The sequence below is a fragment of the Hakea prostrata genome, chromosome 3, assembly GCF_041222555.1.
Source record: "Hakea prostrata isolate BN-2017 chromosome 3, UWA_Hpros_2, whole genome shotgun sequence".
Taxonomy (NCBI): domain Eukaryota; kingdom Viridiplantae; phylum Streptophyta; class Magnoliopsida; order Proteales; family Proteaceae; genus Hakea; species Hakea prostrata.
The window spans coordinates 43,233,592-43,253,819 of record NC_142602.1 but is presented as its reverse complement, the minus strand read 5'-3'; the positions used below and the strand labels follow the sequence as shown (position 1 = coordinate 43,253,819).

Below are 20,228 nucleotides of genomic sequence, written 5' to 3'. Positions count from 1 at the left end.
ATGAGAATTTTTGAGTCTTTTAAGGCTGATTAAGCCCCAATATTACCATCAGTGATAGAATGAAATTAGACTGGTTATTTGCTTAGAATCAAATTTGTGAAAGCTGTAAGTCTTGAACCTTCTCTCATCTGAGGGAGACTTCTGGAAATTGTTCTAGAGATTTGGTGAGAAGGTTTGGAAGTTCTGCGTAAGTAAGAGGCCTTTGATGTAATCCCAATTTTAGGGTTTGGGTGTCTAGGATGGTTTCCCCAAAATAAGGGTTTCCTCAGAATCTTCTTGCCAAAAAATAAAAATAAAAAAATGGATGCCTTTGGGTAATCATGTAAGTTGAAATCTCTTAGGAATGCTATGGGTTGATAGGAAAAGATGTGAGATGACCAGGATCAAAATCCAAACTTACATTAGGTAAGATGGGAAGAGAAAAGGAAGCCTCCGGTTGGGGTTTGGGAAGATTTAGGGATGATTTTTGGGAATTGGGATGACTATGGGATTGATCTCTGAAGGAGGGAAAGATCTTGGCAATCTTGAACTTTTTTCTTGTTCTTTCTTTCTTTGGTCTTTTCTTTCTTTTCTCCCCTTTGTCGCAAGCCGGCCTTGTCTGTTCAGCTCCTTAGACTCTTCCCTCTTAAATAAAACTACTTCATGAGCCTTTTTATGTCTAAGACTACTTTGGGCCTTTATCATTTAGTATCTCCTATTCTCCCCATTCTATTACTGTCTATATCTTCTTTGAAAATAGTCCCCTAAACTGCTTTACCTTTTTCCTTTTTTTTCTTCTTTGTTCCCATTATTTTCCTTTTAGAAGTCCCTATGTTTTTTTCTCTTTTGGTGTCTTTAATTTCTCTTTCATTCTCACTTTCAACTGCTTCTTTTTTTCTTTTTTTTTGTCCTTTCCCCCCTGGCTTTTCCTCTCAGGTTTTTTTCTTGCTTTGCTTACTTTTCTGTTTTATATTTTTTTGTTGTTTTTTCTCCTAGTTTTATTTGTGTCTGTTTGTCTCTTTTTGATTTGGTTTTTCCGTTTTGCTTGCTCTTGTTTTCTTCTCTTTATCCTTGGCTGCTTTTTTCTTTCTGGGCCCTTTTCCGTTCTCTGTGCCCTTTTTCGTCCTTGTGGCTTTCTTGATCAGCCCATGTTCCTTTTTTGCCTTCCTTCGTTTGGTTTTCGGACTTTAGATCGTGCCTTTTGTTTTGGTTTTTTTAGCTTGTGTCCTTTTTTTCTATTTCCCTTTTTCTTCCTTTCCCCTCTTTTTGCTTGACTCCCCTCTGTCCTTGCCCCTGTTCTTTTTCTGTGGGCTTCCATTCATGTTTCATTGTTCTACTTTTTCTTTTCTGCTCTCGCTTTCTGGCCCTTTTTTCGCTCTCCCCTTCCCTTCCTTTTATGTTTCAGCCTCTTTTTTTTCGTTTTTCTCGTCTGGCTTTAAACTTGTGATCGCTCATTTCTGTCTTGTGTGTGTTGTCCTAGTTCTGTTTTTTTAGGTCTTGTTCATCTGTATGGTGTTTTTTTGGGTGTCTTTCATTTTTGCCTTTCCTCGTTTTTGTCTTGTCTTCTGGTCTGTGTGGTGCTTGTGGATGATAAATTCTTTGTTTGTTGCTCCTTGATACTTCTCCTCCCCTTTGCCCTCGGTGTATATCCTTCGCGGTCCTCCTGGGGTTTTGTTCCCTTTCCGCCCCTTGGCTCCTCCCATTTTTTCCTTTTGTTGTTTTGTTTTCTTTCTTCCCCGTTCCGCCTGTCCCGTCTCCGGGGGTCCTGACATCACCTTTTCCTCATGGTTGATGTGCAGGTCCTCATTGTGTGATCCACCAAGAAAAATTGTTGGCTTGGGAATTCACCCTCTAGGCAGTGGATCAAGCCCTCAATCAACACCATTGGAATGCGCCCAAATTCAACCCACAAAACCTCCATATCAGAACCTATATTTGATTGACCTTGGTGACCCATGACCACCATTAAAGTCTAACTAACCCAACCACTGCAAAACCTAAAATTACAGATTTCTTATTATTCGTCTATAAAGTATCAGTCCCCTTCTAAGGGACTCATTGTACCCACATTACGTGTTGTAGGCACTAACTCCCAGTAGAAGCCCTTCTATCCTCCATCCCTAAAACTTTACAATTCTCTTATACTAAAGTGTTCAGATCCAGCAAGCAGAATTTACTAACATTCTTGCCAGACCTTCCCCTATGCCTGCAAATCATTCTCTTAAAGCCCCTTCCCATCCATCCTCCAACCCTATGCCTCTCCTCATGTTGGAGGATATTCTCAATTTTTGTTCTGGCTCCAATAGGGTATTTATAGTTACAATCTGTTGTCCCCTGTAAAACCCTAATATATTTCCAAAATTCATTCTCAAATAACAAGATAACCTGTTTCTTGGTGCCTCCCCCCACACCTCACGTGTGTCCTAAGAACTCTCATAAACATTCATCCCCTCTCCCTCCTTGTTCCTCTTTTATAACCCTCTTTCCTCTTTTTTTTCTACCCTACTACCCTCTTCCTGCCTCTCTCCTTCTCCTCCCCCCTCAATCCCTTGTCCTCGGTGTGGTTTTGTTTTCTTTGGTGCCCTCCGTGTAATCAAATCATCCTCCCGGCTGATACACACCCCTCTCTCCTTGCTTTTTTTTCTTTCCCCCCTTCTCTTCCTCTTTCTGGTTTTCTCTCCCTTCCTCCTTCTTTCTTCTTCTTTCCACTTGTTGTTTCTTTTTTTTTTCTCTTTTTTTTGGTTTTACCTTTATTTTTTTTCTATCGCTTTTTTGGGTATCTCCCCTGGTGATGATAAGGAGTGGTCTATCTTAAACCCTGTGAGGTATCTTCTTTTTTTGTTTGTTTTGGGTTTCTTTCCCTATTCTATTTGGCTACATACACTTAATCTGTTCTGGGGTTGTTTTTTATCTTCCCTTTCTTCTCATCTTTACTTGTCTCTTTCTTCTTCTCTCTTCCTTCTCCTTGCCCTTTGTTTCCACTTCTTTTTCCCCACCTCCCCTAAACTCCCTCTTCTTCCTTTCTTTTTTTGCTTCTTCCTCTTTCTCTCCTTCTCTTCTTCCTTCCTCCTTTTTGTTTGCTCCTCCCTCGTCGGGGTTCTTCCTCTCCTTCTTCTCTTTTTGCTCCTTTTTGCTCTTCTGCCTCTTCTCCTTCTTCTCTTCTCCTTTTTTCTTCTCCTTTTTCTTTCTCCCGCTCTCCCCTCTCTTTCCTCTCCTCCTTCTTGTGTAGATCCTCGTGCCTCTCCTTCTGTTGGTCCTACCCCACCCTCTCTTCTCGTCTGGTTCTCCCAACCTCTTCCTCTCTCTCCTCCTTCCGGCCCCTCCCTCTCCTTCTTCTCTCTTGGTAACCCTATTTTTCCCTTTCTTCTCTTCTACCTTTCTTCCTCCCCCCCCTCCTGTGTCCACTCTCTCTTCTCCCCTCTCCCTCCTTGTCCCTCTTTTTACCCTCTTTCCCTCTTTTTTTCTCCCTACTCCCTCTTCCCTCCTCTCATCCTGGTCCTCCCCACTTTGGTGGAATCAACATAATATCCTCCTTTTCTTCCTTTCTTTACCTCCTCTTCCTCCCCTGTTCTCTTTTTCTCCTCTTTTCTTTTCTTGCTCTTTCCTCTCTTCTCTTTTCTTTACCATCTGCCTCACCTTCTCTTTGTGATTCTTCTCTCCCTCTTGTCCTTTTGTTGTTTTTGTGCTTGCTTTTCTTCTTTTGTCTTACCTCCTTTGTACCAACCTCTTGCCCCTTTCCCTTCCTCCTCCCCTCCCTCTCCCTCTGCCTCCCCCTTTTCTTCTTCTCTCTTTCTCCCCTCCCTTCTCTTCCTCCTATCATCTCTCTTTCTCCTCTTCCCTCTTTGTCCTGCTTTTTCCTTTTCTTGCCTTCGTCCTCGTCGTTTTCTCCTGTGTGGGGTTCTGCTCTTGCTCGACTTTGCTTTGTGGGCCTGTGTGATTATCACTTTCCCCTATTTTTTCCTTTCTTTCCTTTTTTTCTTCCTTTCTTCTTGGTTCTCTGTCTCGGCTTCTCTGCTCCTTTCCTTTCCTTTCTTCCTTTGGATGTCACTTCTTCCACTCAACCTGGTATTTGTTCTCCTTGTCTTTGATCCCATTCGTTCATCTTCTGCTAATCTCATCCTCCTTTCCTTGTTCCTCCATCCCTTACTGTACTGTTTGCCATCTCTTTTATGACAGTGTTCTTCTCCTTTGCCTTGTATCTTCCTTTGACCTTCACCTGCTCTTGGGGATTCTTACCTTTAGCCTTCTTTACTTCACACTTTCCTGAGTCTCCTTCCCTGGTCTCCATGTATCCTCATCTTGGTTCTCTCAGCTTCTTCACATCTCCTTTCTCCTCCTTTTTCCCTTGTTCTTGTCTCTCTTCCTCTGTCTCCTGTAGTCCCCTGTCTGCCTTCCCCTCTTCCTTGTACTTCTCTGTCCCATTTCTTTGTGCTTGTCTCCCCATTTACCCCACATCCTTCCTATGGCGTCCCGTCCTGTTTTCTTTTTTCTAAACCTTCTTTCCTCTCCTCTTCCTTCTTTTGGTTCTTCTCAGTTTTGGTGGTGACGGATACTTTTTGGTCTTGTTGACTTTGGTATATGTTTTCCTCCTTTTCTTTCTTCTTCGTGTCGGTCCTTCCCTTTTTCTTTTGCTTTTATCCTTTTTTTTTTTCTGGTCTTCTCCCCTCTCCCTTTTTCTTCTCCTCCACTCGTCTTTTCTCGGTCCCTCCTCTTCACTGACTCTCCCCCAGGGTGTGGTCTTCTTCCCATCCCCCCGTGTCCTTTCCTTCTTTGCCCTCCTTCGTCCTCCTCTTTTCTCCTCCCTTAGTTCTTCCCTCCTCTCTTTTTTGACTCTCTTTTTTCGTGTGTTCTCCTGGCCTGCTTCTCTCTCCTCCTTGTCTTTCTTTTTCCCCTTTTTGTGTCTTTTTTTTGCCTTTCTTTCTTCTTTTCTTTCCTCTTTTCCCTCCTCCTTTTTTTTCTCCCTTTTGGGATGTTCCCTGTGTCCTGTGCCTCTGGTACAAACCATCTTGACCGTTACGTCCAGGACTCCACCGTAAGTGAGCTTTTTTCTTTGTCTCCTTCATCCTTGAGTAAGAAAAGACGAATAGATAATAGATCCATTCCCATAGATAGGGGAGAGAGACCCATCAGCCGTTCGAACATCCTAAGCAAAAGGAACAGATGAATAACTATAGAACAAAGTAGATGAGCTTGTCATGTGGTCGATTGCCCTAGAGTCGATTATCTAAGACGGATAAGTCAAATTGACACTGTGATGACCAAAAATACCTATAGTGAATTGTGGATCAGTAAAGAGAACAATGGTAGAAGCTACACTAGCACTGGATGTTGGTACTAGAGAAGATGAGTCAAGTCTAGACATCAATTGGTGAAGATGTTGGAGCTCATCTGAGGAAAGAGGTGCTGGAGTACTTAGGTGTCAGAACTGGCTTGATTGCTGCCCCTATTCCCATTCCTACCTCTACGGGAATTTGCTGGTTGTCTATGCAACTTCCAACACTTGTCCTTTGTATGACGCTCTTTTCCATAATACCGCATGTCACTGGAGGGCGAAAATCACCAGAACCAGATTTATTATTGCCAGAGGCCCAGAACCAGCCACTAATGCATATCTATTAGATGTCTGAGTGTGTACCATAGCTGTCCTTCGATTGTCCTCTGTATCTACCCTAACATATGCTTGAACAAAGAAGGGAAAGGCTCTCTAGAAAAGATCTATGCACAGATTTGATCAAATTCTTTGTTCAATCTTGCCAAAAAATCATAAACTCTTTGTTTATCATTCCATTGTTGATAGGCAATAGCATCTTCTGCATTCTTCGGTGTAAACTTCGCATAGAAATCTAAAGTCTGGTAATAGAGTAGGGGTGTCAATTTTCAACCCGAACCGTTGAAACCGGACCGAACCGGTCCGAACCGAACCTTAATGGGCTGTGTTTGGGCTGAAGACCCTCAACCCGAACGGTTTCGGGCTGGCCGACCGGTTCCCAGCCCGTTAACCTGTTTGAATAAATAAAAAATAAAAAAAAAAACCCTTATTCCTTACGGTTATGGCGCATTAACTCATTGTTCAACTTCAACCCACCCCACGTTTCATATTCTTGAGAATTTAAATTTTAAATTTCAAAATTTTCATTATTTTAATTTTTAAATTTTACCAAAACGGTAGCAAAGCCTATTTGGCTATTTCATTTAATTTTAGAAACCTACCACCTTAGTTTTCTACCAAAACAAAAAAGAACCTAATGCCTTAATTCCTTAATCGGTTAATCCTTACCGTTTTTGCCTTTCTGGTTTCACTTTTAGTTGCAGAATTTCTTTCACTGTTTCGTAAAGGATTTTCACTTTTACAATTTTACTTTCTCTGTTCAGCTACTTTCACATTTTTCCACTCTCTAGCGAATCTATTTCTTATCACAAGTAATTTTAAGTTGAGCCTTTATATAAATCTAATTTCATTGGGTGAAGATTGTAAGGTTGACCTACACATGATAGAAGAATCTAAATTTTTTATTTTTTGGGGTTGGGGGTGTTTGGATCAAGGCATCAAGCTAATGCCATCACTAGATTTACTTGGAGTCTTCTTCCTCTCTCTATCGTAGTTTTTTGTGTGAAGAGTTGAGGAAAAATAAAAATAAGTTTCAATATTGATTTTTAATTTAGTCCAAACCGTTAGCCCAAACCGAATCCAAACCGTTAGCCCAAACCGCTAACCAACCCGAACCCAAACCGCACCAAACCGTAAACCGCACCGAAACCGTTATCTTTTAAATGGGCTGTGTTTGGGCTGGGGGGTTTTCAGCCCGAAACCGTTAAGCCCAGCCCGAAACCGCTCCAAACCGCACCGTTGACACCCCTATAATAGAGTAAGGTCTTTCTGCTACAACTGAGTGATCTTTCGTCTAATTTCAAAGCACTATGCATCATTGCCTACTCTTGAGTATGTATCCTTAGCAACTTTCTAAATAGTTGTTGCATCAGGAAAGAGGAGATAACTCTCTGCTATGCTTGATTCAATGGAGTTGATGAGAAAACCCATGACCAAACATTCATCTGTGTACCACTCGAAAGGTTGCAGACCAGGTGTGGAAGGTTTGATAGAAGTCCCATCAAGATGGCTAGTGAGACTACGAGCACCAATGGCAAGGGAAACTAAACGAGACCATCTAAGATAATTTGTCCCATTGAGTTTCAAAGTGGTCATCTGGGGTGGAGAAAACTCACGATCCCTATGAATGGAAGACATGGCAGACTCTTCAAATGTACCAGATAAGATGTGGGATCAGCCATAGCAGGATGAAGTTAATCAAATTTACTCACTTATTTTCTTTTTTGAATTTACAAACAGCTCCCTATAAATTTTCAAATTCACAAACAGTTCCTTGGAACTATTTGAATTTGCAATCAGACCCCTAGAACTATTTGAATTTACAAATACTTGATAATATCTAATTTACAACAAAAATCCCTATAACTTCTCAAATTTACAAAAAGCCCCTTGTAACTTTTTGAATTTATAAAACAGGCCCCTGTGAACTCAGAAAACATTTGTTGCTACTTGTGATGCACCGAGAACCATTGTTAAGCATCGTTGAAGACTCTAGAGACATCTAGAGGGTTTGAATGTGGTAGGCGATGGGTTTAGAAGGCTATTTGGGTGAAAAAAAAACCTTAACACCATTGCAGATTGAAGAACAAACATAAATTTTTTATTATTTTTTTGGTTTCTAGAGTTTAGATCATCCTAGGAGCGTTGCAAGAAGTAGCGACACTCCTAAGAGTGATCGTGAGTAGGTTGGGGACTAAAAAGGGCAGGCGATGGCCCTAGAAGAGTCAGAAAGTTGCAGTGACTCTTCTAGGATCAATTGCTAGGTTTACAAAAGGGCTATAGGATTTTGATTGGGGCTGGAATGGTTCTACAGGGGTAGGTGATGGTGGTTATGGGTGACTTAGGAGGTAGGAATGAAGTAACAGAGGTGAGAGATGGTGGTGGAAGCTTTTCTAGTTCTTTGAAACTTGCTATGGCCTGCTGTGACTTGTGATGGGTTGTTGGTGTCTCAGGTTTGACATGGCTCTGATACCATGATGTAATTTGGAGAGACATTGCTCAGTTATTTGATTCATAGGCCCCAAGAGGGTATTTATAGTTACAATCTAGTTGAGTCCCTCTCTAAGTAGGAAAAGGAAATACAAAACAAATAGAAATAAGAAATTGACTCGACTTATTAGGAAACAGAATCCTATTCTAATTAGAAAAACCTCAGCCCATACTTTCAACACCTACCTTGACAGCTAAGGCCTTCATTGAGTTGAGAACGCCATGGTGACAGTAAGCTTGATTTTTGCTCGGCCTGTCTTGGTCAATAACTAATTGTGTACTCTTTCTTTTTCTGTTCCAATTAGTCATAGGTCAAATGGTGAGTATCTGATTTCAAAGCAAAAGTACTTGTTATGGAACAACTGGAATGTAAAGAAAGAAATGAAGAAACACCATACACATATGATATACATGTTACTTGGGACGCCAGTGCAATAGCTATAGTATCATGTTGTAATCTGATAATTTTTACTGCATTATTAAAGACAGATGGTGTGAGAAATGAAATTAAAAGATTCTAGAGGCTGAAAAAGAAAAACTCAAGCTTTGAGAGAATATGTGGTAGAGTTGTGATTAAAATTGAGGCGATCTAGGAATAAGGGAAAATTTTAGGGTATGGTGCATATTTTTTTAATTGATGGACTGTTTGTTGAGGTTGATTCAAGTGATTTGATTTAGGTTGACGAGACGAAAAGACTGGAAAATAAGGATCTGATGTTTTGATGGTTCCCGATGATAAAATGTCTCCCATTCTTGGATCCTGTATGAATCTTGCTTACAGAAGCATGAGGGGCTCTAGGAAAAACAAAGAAAAACCCAGAGCCTTGATTGAAAATGACTGGTCATTTGATCTTGGTGGTTGCAATTGGAGAATTCGTATGCTTTCTGCTCCATTCAGAATATCTTGTGAATCTCCCATTTAGTAGTTCTTAAGAAGAATAGAAATTGTTTGCCTTCTGATTCATGGCGTGGTGAATGGTTGCTGAGGCGCCTCAGTGAACTGTGGCATTGGAGAGGGTAAAATTAAAAAAATCAAGTCAACACCAAAAAAGACAGCCAAGACACCTGGATGCTTGGGCATCACCTAGGTGATGACTAGGTGAGACCTCGACTACACTCCAATTCCGTCTACATTACTTGCTAGAGATAAATGTCATTTCCATATGATATGTTTGTCATGTATGAATTTCAAGGCCCAACTGATTTTGATATCAAAAGAAAACTTAGGTACTTTCAGTTTTCTGTCTTTTTGTTGTTTTTTGCCTCATACGGCAAATTGGGTTGATGTTAATGTCCAATTATGTTCTACTGTGTTTCCATTCAGGGAATGGAGTCCATATGATACCATATCAACTTTTTGTGTTCTTGGAAGTTAATTTCACGAGGTTTAACCATTTATGGGTAGTTTTCAGACCATCCTTCATGGTAGCAGGGTTGAGCCCCTGCTGTGAACAGGGTTGAACCCATTGGCTGTAAACCCTAAGTTGGGCCCAAAACCCACACGTAGGGGGAAGCCTCCCTAGGCTGGCGGAACCATAGGGGGGCAATTTTTTCCCTTATTCCCCCCTTAGACTAATTAATCCTCTAATTTTAGCATGCGTCTTCAGTTAATTACGTTTCCATTTCAGCATGTGAGTCTTTAGTTGAATAGGATTCAGCATGAGTAAATTAGAGTCTTTAGTTAATTAGGATTTTAGTTTCAGCATGTTTTTGCTGGGATTGACCCAGATTTGGATGCTCAAGTAGAATTTGGAGCATTCCAAAAACTTGGAGATCCAACTACAAGGAGACAAACAATCTGATATGGCATTGCTCTGGTATCTTTGTTTGATTTTTGTGATTTTAAGATGGGGTACCAGAAAAATCTTGATTTGAATCACCGCCCTTTCTTTATCTGGGAGATGATATGACCCCAAATGAATAGGTGTGGAAGCTATAATTGTAAACCACGATCGAATCTATGGAAGCATTGGTTTATACATTCCTCTTAGTCTCGACTCTAGTAGAGTACTTATTTAACGGCTGAGATTCATCTTGTAAGGAGATCCTAGTCTAAAAAGGACTCCCATCTAGATTAGAAGACTTTTATAAAGGCTACAAATAGCCTCTCTACCTCATTGTGAAGCTTAAGCCTGGATGAATAAAATTGATTGAGAATTGCAGCCAAGAAGGTGCAGCAGGTCCTCTATTTGGGTAGGACCTTGCGGTTATCTAGTTTTCTGCTAATTCCCTGCGATCAAGCAATCAATCCAGCAATGACATCAGTCTTCTTCCAATTCAGGTACTAGGACCCCTTCCCTCCCCTCTCTTCTCATTGCATGACCTCCCCTCCCCCTCCCCGTGGATCACAGCAGCACTAGGATACCTTCCCTCCCTTTGCAGCCCTCTCCCTCCCTCCTCCCTTCTGTCACAGCAACCCCTTCCCCAACCTTGCGCAAGCCCCTTTCCCCTTCCCTGTTCAGCAAAGTTGTAGGATTCCTTTCCGTTGGTGCACGCAGCCTTCCCAACCCCAGTGACACCCTAAACCTTTCCACTAAGCCCCCGCGACATAGGCTAGCCCCTCCCCTACCCTGTGGAAGCCCTTCTTTTCCTCTCTTCTTTTCATTGCAACCTCCCTTCCCCCTCTTTCTTTCTTGCGGCAGAACAAGAAAACAGAAAACAGAAAACAGAAAAAAGAAAAAGAAGAAAAGAAAAGAAAAGAAAGAAAAGAAAGAAAAGAAAGGAAGAAATAGAAGAGATCCTTCCCCTTTAAAGACCCATCCCATAGTCCTCCCAGGAATCAGTCATGTACCCCTCCAAACCCCAACCGCAGGCTTCCTTTTCCCTTCCCATGTTCCCCAGTGTTATTTTGGATATCCTATTACCAAGTAAATGATCCCATCTTGGGTTTTGATAAAACCCTAATTTTTCCCTTTTCCAAATTTTCCCAACCCATTTGTTGTGATATAGTACTTCCCACATTAACTTTAGATTGATCCTTTTCACCCCATATCCCACCTAAGAGATTCCAACAACTTTCTTGGTTACTTATAGGCATCCCATAATATTTTTTGATTTTTTTGCTGGAAGATTTTGGGCAAACCTCAATTTTAGGAAATTCTTCCCAGAAACCGTAACCATAGAATGGGGTTTCACATCAGCCCCCCCATAATTGGGCCCAAAACATGGATGCGAGAGGCCTATTCTAGAGCTGGCCGAATACCCCAGGTTAATTTTCGTCATTTTCCAGCCTTGTTGGGGCTCAACAAAAGGGGTCCGGTTGGAACCCCTCGATCCAAGGGTCACGTATATATATATATATATATATATATATTTTTTTTGGATTGGCATTTGTGAGTTTTGATAGAGTCGTACTTAGTGTGGGAGTCTCAATCGGAATCCATTTTAAAGTGAGATTCCTTTTGGATAGTTAGCTTTAATATAGCAAGTTGAATAAGAAAAATCAGAATCTTGAAGGAAATCAATTCGTGGCTTTTCTTGGGAGGGCCATGGTGATTGTTGAAGGTCTTCTTCTCCAAATTCCGGCAAAGTTCTTCCCATCTTCCAGCAGCAGTTCAGCAACTGCAACAGCTCTATGACCTAGTCCATTTAAGTACAGCAACGACAGCCCTCTCCCCTACCCTTTGGCATCATCAAGAACCCTCCCCCACCTTCCTCCTCCTTGCACAGACCTCCCCTGCCCATTCCCTACCCTGCGGTATCACCAAGAACAATCCCTCACTCCTCCAAAACCCTATGGCACCCTCCCCAACCCCTTTCTCTCCTCCACCCTATTTTGCTCTCTTCTTGGATCTTGCAGGAGTTCTGAAATTTTAGAACAAGAAAGAAAGAAAAGAGAAAAAGAAAGAAAGAAAGAAGAAAAGAAATAAAGAAAGAAAAGAAAGAAGAAAGCAAGATCAAGAAAGAGATATTAAAGTTCAAGATCCCAAGAACCCTTTCAAGAATTTCAAGAAACCCTACCAAGAACTCTCAATAACCTTATAACAGCCAACATCTTTTATCCAATTAATCCCTAACCCTCCCTAAAACCTAACCGCAGGCTTCCCTGATCATCCTAGGGTATCATACCAAAAAAAAAGATCATCCTAGGGTAAGTCTGGGTACCCCAAACCATCACATATTGATTTTGCTAAAACCCTATTTATCCCAAAACCACCTCATACTGATATTATTAAATCTAACTTGACCCTAACATTTTCATAAGAGGTTCAAGCTTACCAACCCATTTAGATTTTATTAACCAAACCTTTCACAAAACGTATCTTCCCAATCCATCATTCTGTATTGAATTGTTAAAACCCTAGTTTACCCTAAGACCCCAATCACACTAAAATTTATCCCATCTTACTGATTGTTAAATCCTAGTTTTCCCTAGACCTTTCCCATATTAGTCCTCTGTTTGCTGGTTCACAAAAGAGAGGATCCTGGAGTAACCCTAATTTTAGGGAGTTAATTTCACGTCTCAAGCCCTAAAATCCAGGTTACATCGTTCCTCCTTTCAGCAATGGTATTTTGCAGATAATCTGGTATATAGTAACATATATATATTCTGAAGGTGTGATTATGGATGACGACTTCAATTGAAGGTAGAAGTTACTTTGCTCTTTTCTACTTCAGAAGCTGGATAAAGCAACTGTAGTTTTTTTTCTTTACATATTTGACGTAACCCCGTACATTTATAGACTTTCAGTGCAATACTGGATAGTGGGGGACAAGTTGAGCATTTAGGATGCGAACTTATGGTTGAACAAACTAGGCCAGTCTGGCCATCTAAACCATGATGAACTGAACCTTATTCTGGTTTGGTAGGCCCCAGTTTTTTTTTTTAAATAATTTATTTGAGTTATATGTAATTTTCTGGGGTAATTTTGAATAAAATTGGTAGACGCATAGGAGAGTAGATTATATTTCCTTGTTCTTTAGTTTGAGACTGTTTCCTAGTTAAATTGGTCTTGTTTGTTAGTTGGGTATTCTTGAAAACACCTTATCTTTAACACATCCCTAGCTTTTCCTTAAAATTTTGGAGCAAACAAGACAACCCAAAGCTGAAAATGAGATATCCCACATCAATAGATCTGGATTTTGTATTGTTCTAACACTCCAAACTCCAGGTGTTATAATTGCATTACATTTTACGGGAACCTGAAACATTTAATTTGTATTCATAATTCTGGGTGTGCTTAAATGCTGTTAGTGTTTTAAGTTCTATATTCAGCTTCTGCATGGCAAATGTACCTAATATTGAATTTTGTCTGTTTTTACAGTAGGAAGAAAAATGTGAAGAGGCAACATGTAGATGGCCGAAGTGATATTTCTGGAAGTCTTGATGTTTCTGATGGTGCAGAAGATCAAGTTAAAGAAGGGAGACGGACTTCTTACAATTCTAAATATGTCCTTGAAGATAAAGTAAGGATCATATGTCCATGAAAAGGCAATTTATCTTCATTTGCGATTCACTTGAGAAAATATCGCTTTGGCTTTTCAACTATTTTCATGCCATATTTGGGTATCCTGATTCTGTTGTGAAACCATATGCAGTTGAAGCAAGTACAGTCAGATATTGATTTGCTTAATGACAGTAAATCTCAACTGGAGGTGAGATATGCACATTTTTATAGTAACTGAAGATAACTGATTTGCTAATTTCACAAGTATTTTTGGAGCATAAATCAGAGTTATATGTGCATTGTGATTTGTAATAAAGGTTAACTTTTATAATCCATGTTTTGTAATTCTGTTGTGTTTTTTCTGGATAGTTAACAAGAAATTTTGTTTTTTCTTGGATCTGTTTCCAACTGTTTCAAGAAAATTTGTTCTGAATGAAGTGTTTGTTATTGCCTTACCAGTTTGTTTATCCTTTTTGATACTGCTGATGTGGTAATGTAGTTCTAGATTGGTAGGATGCCAACTAGGGGGGCAGAAAAGGAAAAAGGAAAAAAAGAAAAATCCAGGGTTTGATGTGAACAGATAAACTTGGAAGGTCAAATTCAGGGTTTTGGTAAATTTTGGGTTAGGGTTTTGATGTATGTGGTTGTCAAAGAACATAATATAACCTAACAGTGAAAGCTTGGTGAAGTTTTGATGGTGGAAGATTTCTGGGATTCAGTAACAGGAGATTAGGGTTTGCTTTCTGCATTACAGTAAACTGAATAATGTAGGTATCTTGGGTTTGTGATGGGAGGATGGAGCTGCAATTCATATTGATTTACTCCAGGGTCAAAGGACCACTCATCCAAATGTAGGGCTGATTCTGGTGGCTGTATTGGTCCGTACCGAAATAGGGTTGGGGATGATGTCTAGAGATGGGAGGAGGTTAGTGTTTGGTGGTTTAGAGGGCTAGGTGGAAAAGGGTTAAAAGAAGAAGCTTGTTTGAGCTCTTTACTTAAATAAAAATAGGATGTTGAACTAGAGCTTGATAGAGGGCTTCAACTAGAACCACCTAGCTTCACATTTGTTTGCTTGTATCTAAAAATACTATGCAAGTGTACGTGTTGCAATCAAATAATAAAGAGTAAGTAGAGTATCGATCCTGTGGAGAATATTATCCTTGAATTTCAATGTAAAAGGGACACTACTTTAAATAAGATTGACAAAAATTACTTCGAGTAACAAACTAATTAAAAGAAAGATATATGGATTAAACAAGAGAACCTAAATAAAAAGAAAGCACACAGTAACAATCACTCGGTGTTACAGATGTTGGGAATCATTTCCCCCCTCCTGAATTTGGGCTATGAATGCTACAACAAAGTTGCATCGCAAGGCATATCAAAGATCCTGGAACAAAATTGTACACGAGGTATTTGCTGATCCACTTATGCATTAACATCCTAGTTTAAAACCATCATATTCCTTTGAGGAATTGAACTCAGGATGTGAGTTACGCCCGAGTTTGATGTTGGTTATGTGAGGTAGGTGAATATCCCTATCCTGCTCGCTAAGCCACAACAGCTACAAAGGAAACTCCAGCAACAATAGAATGTGAAGCATGAGCCACACCCAACAGTTCCAAACTTCCCCTTTTTTATTTTTGTTTTGTTCATGCCTTAAATGATCTTGTATTGCCTTGAAATTAATATATGTTTAGCCTAGGACTATGATCTATAATTGTGTTTTGTTAAACTTATCTGTTTTTTATTTTCTACCATTTTTTCATTTTAATAATTATTTTCTAAAATTATGTATTTTTATTTTATGTATATATGATATATAGGCTTTAGCTTTATATATTTGAGACGCCATCACTTGATCTAGTTGGTCATTTTATTTTGTTGACTTGTTGTATATGTAACCATTCTACCAAACAATTCATGTATGTTGTTGATTCTATGCATGTATGCAATACAGTTTGCACTTGTCGGAACCAGTCATTTGTTAGTATACTTGAATGATAAATTTTCAATAGTTTTGTTTTTTACAAAATACTAGTTCCATTGTGTTTATTATGCTTGAAATAGGTAGTATACAAGAATCCAAATCATTTTGAGTCCATATGAGGCCCGAAATTGAAGTTCTCATTTTCAGAAAAAGTGTCCAGTTTCGATCGAAATTTAGACCGAAACGTCGAAATTTCGGCCTTTTGCAAGGTCGAAATTCCTGTTTCGGTCGAAATTTCTTCCTTGTTGCAAGCCATTGTTTGGGACCAACCACTATCCTACAAGCATTGATCAAACATTAGACATCAACAATGGAGAGTGCCAAGTTGTAGAGCAACTTGCAAAAATATAGAATTTCAGAATTGTGAGGTATGAGCACCCGCCCCCACCCCCAAAAGAAAAAATAAAACACAACAAATTGTAGATCCAACATTGAAGAATTGTTTTCGTAGAAAACAACCTAGGGTTGATAGGTGGATTGGTTGTGTCTTTCTTAGTTGGATTGCCTTGGACCTCAAACATGAGTTCATTATTTGAGTATAAAAATTCCCATACTAAATCTTTTAGGTGTTTTTATGTTTTTAATTGAACCATGGTTGTTGCACCCCACCTAATGTTACTGGGCCAACCCGATGATGTGACCCATAGTCACAATGCAATATCATAATCATGAGCAACATATTATGTCATATATATAATAAATGGATAAGAAGTGTCAACTATAAAAAGGAAGGAAAGGAAAGCGGAATAAATGTTTATTACATCCTTTGATGAAACTTAACTCAATAATAATTGTCCCAAGAAGTTATCTCAACATTGTAAATACTAACAAAAAGCCTATGGTATTTATTGAGCTTCGTATGAGCACTCTAGGCATGCACAGGAACCATCGGGTGGCTAATGGTCATCAACAATTGGTGTCTCATATGTCTCCGCCAGAGTAGAAAACTCCTGTCCAATCAAAGCCATCATAACCTGCAGGCAAGTCTAAAAACATTTCCTGAAGGGGATGAGTTCCAAAGAACTTGTGAGGTAAAACAAGTCACACGTGAATAGTATATGCCAAGTTGCATGAATGCAATGAAAACCTATAATGTATCTAGTATGCTAACCATGCTAGTCGCGATCTAAGTAACAAGCATTAAGAAGCCACCAGTCCCCTCTGGATAGGTCCACACACATTGATCCCTTATGGCTCTCAACTGTCTTTTGAGCATCACGACCGTCTTTTGGCGTCGTGACCGAAGGTCCAAGGGTAGGTCACCACTCTCTCACTACAACCAAGGTAAATGGGGAATAGGTCTATCGTATCCACAATTCCATACCACAACCCTGGATTTGAGACTGGTGCGTGTTAGGGAAATACCTAGCCAAAATCAAGGTCGTCTACTTGTCATGCTACTTATGGTCCATGTACTTTCTCTTATGCCACATGCCCTTTTGGTCTAGTAGCCTTCCAAATTTAGGAATTTTAATCCTCACGGCTCTTAACCGTCCTTTGGATAAACACCTCGTAACCTTATGGTCATCCACATATAATAAGGCATGTCTCCTGTGTTCCCTCACGGCTTTCAACTGTCTTTGGGGCGCGCACAAGCCTAATCCATACTATAGACAACCCTACCATGAATGATACACCTGTAAGCCTGTGTCTCCTCATGGCTCTCAACTATCTTTTGGACGCCCACGATCCACCTACTGCTAATGGGTCACTCGGCTTCGCTGCCCACGCTGAATGGGTAGCAGTGTGTATTAGGGATCCTAGCCATGCATCTAGACAATCATAATATGCACATACAGACTTACATGTCATGTAAGAGGTACCAAGGCCAATGGCCTAAACCACAACCCTTGATATATAGTAATATGGATGCAATTACATTAATACGCAGCTTAACATACTTAAATTCATATAATAAGAAAGAGAATAAAATAAACAATTTGTGAATCATATTCCCAAAGTATACCCAATGCATGCAAACCCTAAATAGCATGTATTATCACCATAGTACATCATAAACATGTAATAGGAAGCATGCAAACTCAAGGTTCAAACCAAACATATGTGATTCGTTTCCTTCACTTGAACAATCGTCCAAAATCGTTGAATCAAACCTAAACTTCTCAAAAATCTAGGCTAGCAAGCTACTAGAACTCCTAATAGCTTGATCATATAGTTAGAATTAGAGTTTGGGATCAATCAGGCCAAAACAGACGACGCCACTAAGGACAGCAAGAGGGGCTGTTGGTTAGACCTGGCCTAGGGTGCGCAAATTGCATCGCGGACCTGAAATTCACACCTTTGATCTAGGGAGGGTTCTGGGTTGATCTTAGGAATGGATTTTGTCACTGAAGCACGTCCAAGCACTCCTAAATGATGAACAAAACTTAACCCTAGAGATTGAACAATCTGAAAATGAGGATCGTATTTTAGGAGAATTTCGCAGTTGGAAAAGATGTAGATCTCATCCCTGTGCTAGATTTGATTAGGATTGATGGAAAACAAGGGTTTCCTAATCAGATCTAATCCCCAACATAGGTTCAACATATTCATCTCTTTAAAATTTAATGAAGAGTAGCCATATAGAGATAGATGACTTACCTTCAAGATTGTAGGTCCAACGAAGATTTGTGATTCTTGCCACAAATACCGCTTCCTTTTGCTTTGAAATGAACCCTCTGACTTGCTCTAGGTTTCTCAGCCTTTTAAGAATAATAATTCATGTTTAAAACCATTAAATAGTGGTTTTTGGGAGTAGAAACCCTTAAATTCCCATACTAGTCGCCTAAGGGGTGGCAAGTTGGGTGACCAACTGCCCCGACCAATTGCCCGTCACTATCAGCAACAAAGTGGTCAATCGGTTGGGTTTTGTCCTGGACTTAAGTACAAGCTTAGGGATCATGCCAAGGTCTCATGCCTAGAATTGGGAACCTCCCTAAGTGTTGGAAATCCGCCTTCCCAATCCATCCGGGTTCGAGTAAGATCTTTTTCCAAATTCCAACAAAGCTGCAGAACGTCCATCTTCACCACTAGGACTAGGGGTGTAAATGGACAACCGAAATATGCTTCCGAATTCGCATCCGCATCCGTTTAGTGGTGTTTGTATCCGTCTGATTAATAATAGGATGCGGATATGACATACCCCTTTTCTTGCTGATTGTTGTCCATCTGATAAAATTATCCGATTAAGTTACTTATTTGGATTTATTTTTGTTATTTTTATAATTTTTTACTTGAGATATGTGACTATTTTTCTAGATTTTTTACTAAAATAACTATCAAAGTTGCTAAATTCTTAAATTTCAGACCTAGCCTCACAAATAAAATGGTAAAGATGTCAACAGGTTGTCGAAAACTTGTATTCAATCTGTATTCATGCCCATTTAGAAAAATCTACTTTGAGAAAATAACCATCCAATTATCATCCGAATCCGACTGAATCCGTCCGAAAACTGATAGGATATTATCCGATTCCGTTCGAATATAATAGGATGTGGATATGGTATTACCACTATCCGATCCGAATCTGATCCGTTTACACCCCTAAATTCTAGGTCCATGGATTTTGATGCTAATCCAATGGTCTCTGTTTGGATGGCCCATAGCTTCCTTCTACTTGATCTTGGGTCTTCGGGTCTGCAAGTAGGCTTATGAAAGATTGTCAGTACTGGGACATTCATCCAACAATTAAACTATAGCCCTCTCGAGGGAATATTGTTGGGTGAAAAACCAAATGTTACCTGGCCCACAAAAGGTTGAGTTAGGATCCTAGGGGTTATCACAGGGGTTCAATTGGGTTCAGTTTGGTTTGATTAATGGTCAATTCAAGCTAAGGTGGGAGTGTCTCTTTGTTTAAAATTAGTACTTGCAAGGGTTTTATTCCTCCACGCATGTTTGGAGAGTCATTAGAAGTTTTCTAACTGGTTTATAGAGTTATTCTAGGACTTTGTTAGGAGGTAGGATTTTCAAGCCTCTCACTATCTGGTTTTCTAAAAAGCTTTTCAAAAGCAAAGTGCTGAGTTTATTTTAGTTAGAATTCCTGTTACTAGGTTTTTCTAAGTTGTAAGGCTGGTAGCCCTTTTATTTATATCACCAACAAGGGAAAAATAAAATAGACTTAAATATTAAAGTTTTATTGTTGTTAGGGAAGGAAGATTATTGCTGTCATTTTTTCTCCATGAACCAGGCCTATTGAGTCATATCCAAGCTCTGTGTAATATCCAAGAGAGCTTTTTAGGTGAGTAATGAGTAATATTTTAGCTTCTCAGGTCTGGTGAGCCATATCCGGACCTTCCCCTTTCCATTTTGTCCCCCTACCCCCTTCCTTTTGTGTGACTTTCTAGTTTTCTGTTATGTACATCATTCAAACCTGACCATACATTCAATTCATCCATTAGAAACCCTCAATCGTCAGCAGGAAAGAAACCCATACTTCCCCATTCAATTTCCACTGTTACAACCCTTTGTCCCAGTTAAACGGGAACTTCATTAACAAGCCTAACTACCCTAAGATTCTCTCTGAATTACAAACCTAGATTCTACCCTTGCCCCTTTGACCCTAGTGTCCTCGTTCCCTTGAAGTCTTACACCTCTTAGACCAGCTTACAAATACTTACAACCAGACCTGGCCGAAATCAGCATTGTTTTGGTTCATCATTGAGAGCAGATCTTGGGAGGGTTGGCCCTTGTTTGGCTTGCCAATACTAGGTTACACCAGATCCACCTCCCACCCCTAAAAAGGGGGTGGGGGAGAGGGGAAGAACAAACCCTTCAC

The 20,228-nt window shown here is 39.9% G+C and overlaps 1 protein-coding gene across 3 annotated transcripts in view; it reads left to right on the top strand.

Annotated features, from left to right (window-relative positions):
* Positions 1–20,228, top strand: part of LOC149022319 (Zinc finger C-x8-C-x5-C-x3-H type family protein) — a 40,031-nt gene that overhangs the window by 11,390 nt on the left and 8,413 nt on the right. For all 3 annotated transcript variants that reach the window (XM_089150444.1, XM_089150442.1, XM_089150443.1), the window contains 2 exons: positions 13,342–13,483; positions 13,616–13,672. In XM_089150444.1, coding sequence (XP_089006570.1) covers positions 13,342–13,483; positions 13,616–13,672 — 199 coding nt within the window. The remainder of the gene's footprint in view (positions 1–13,341; positions 13,484–13,615; positions 13,673–20,228) is intronic.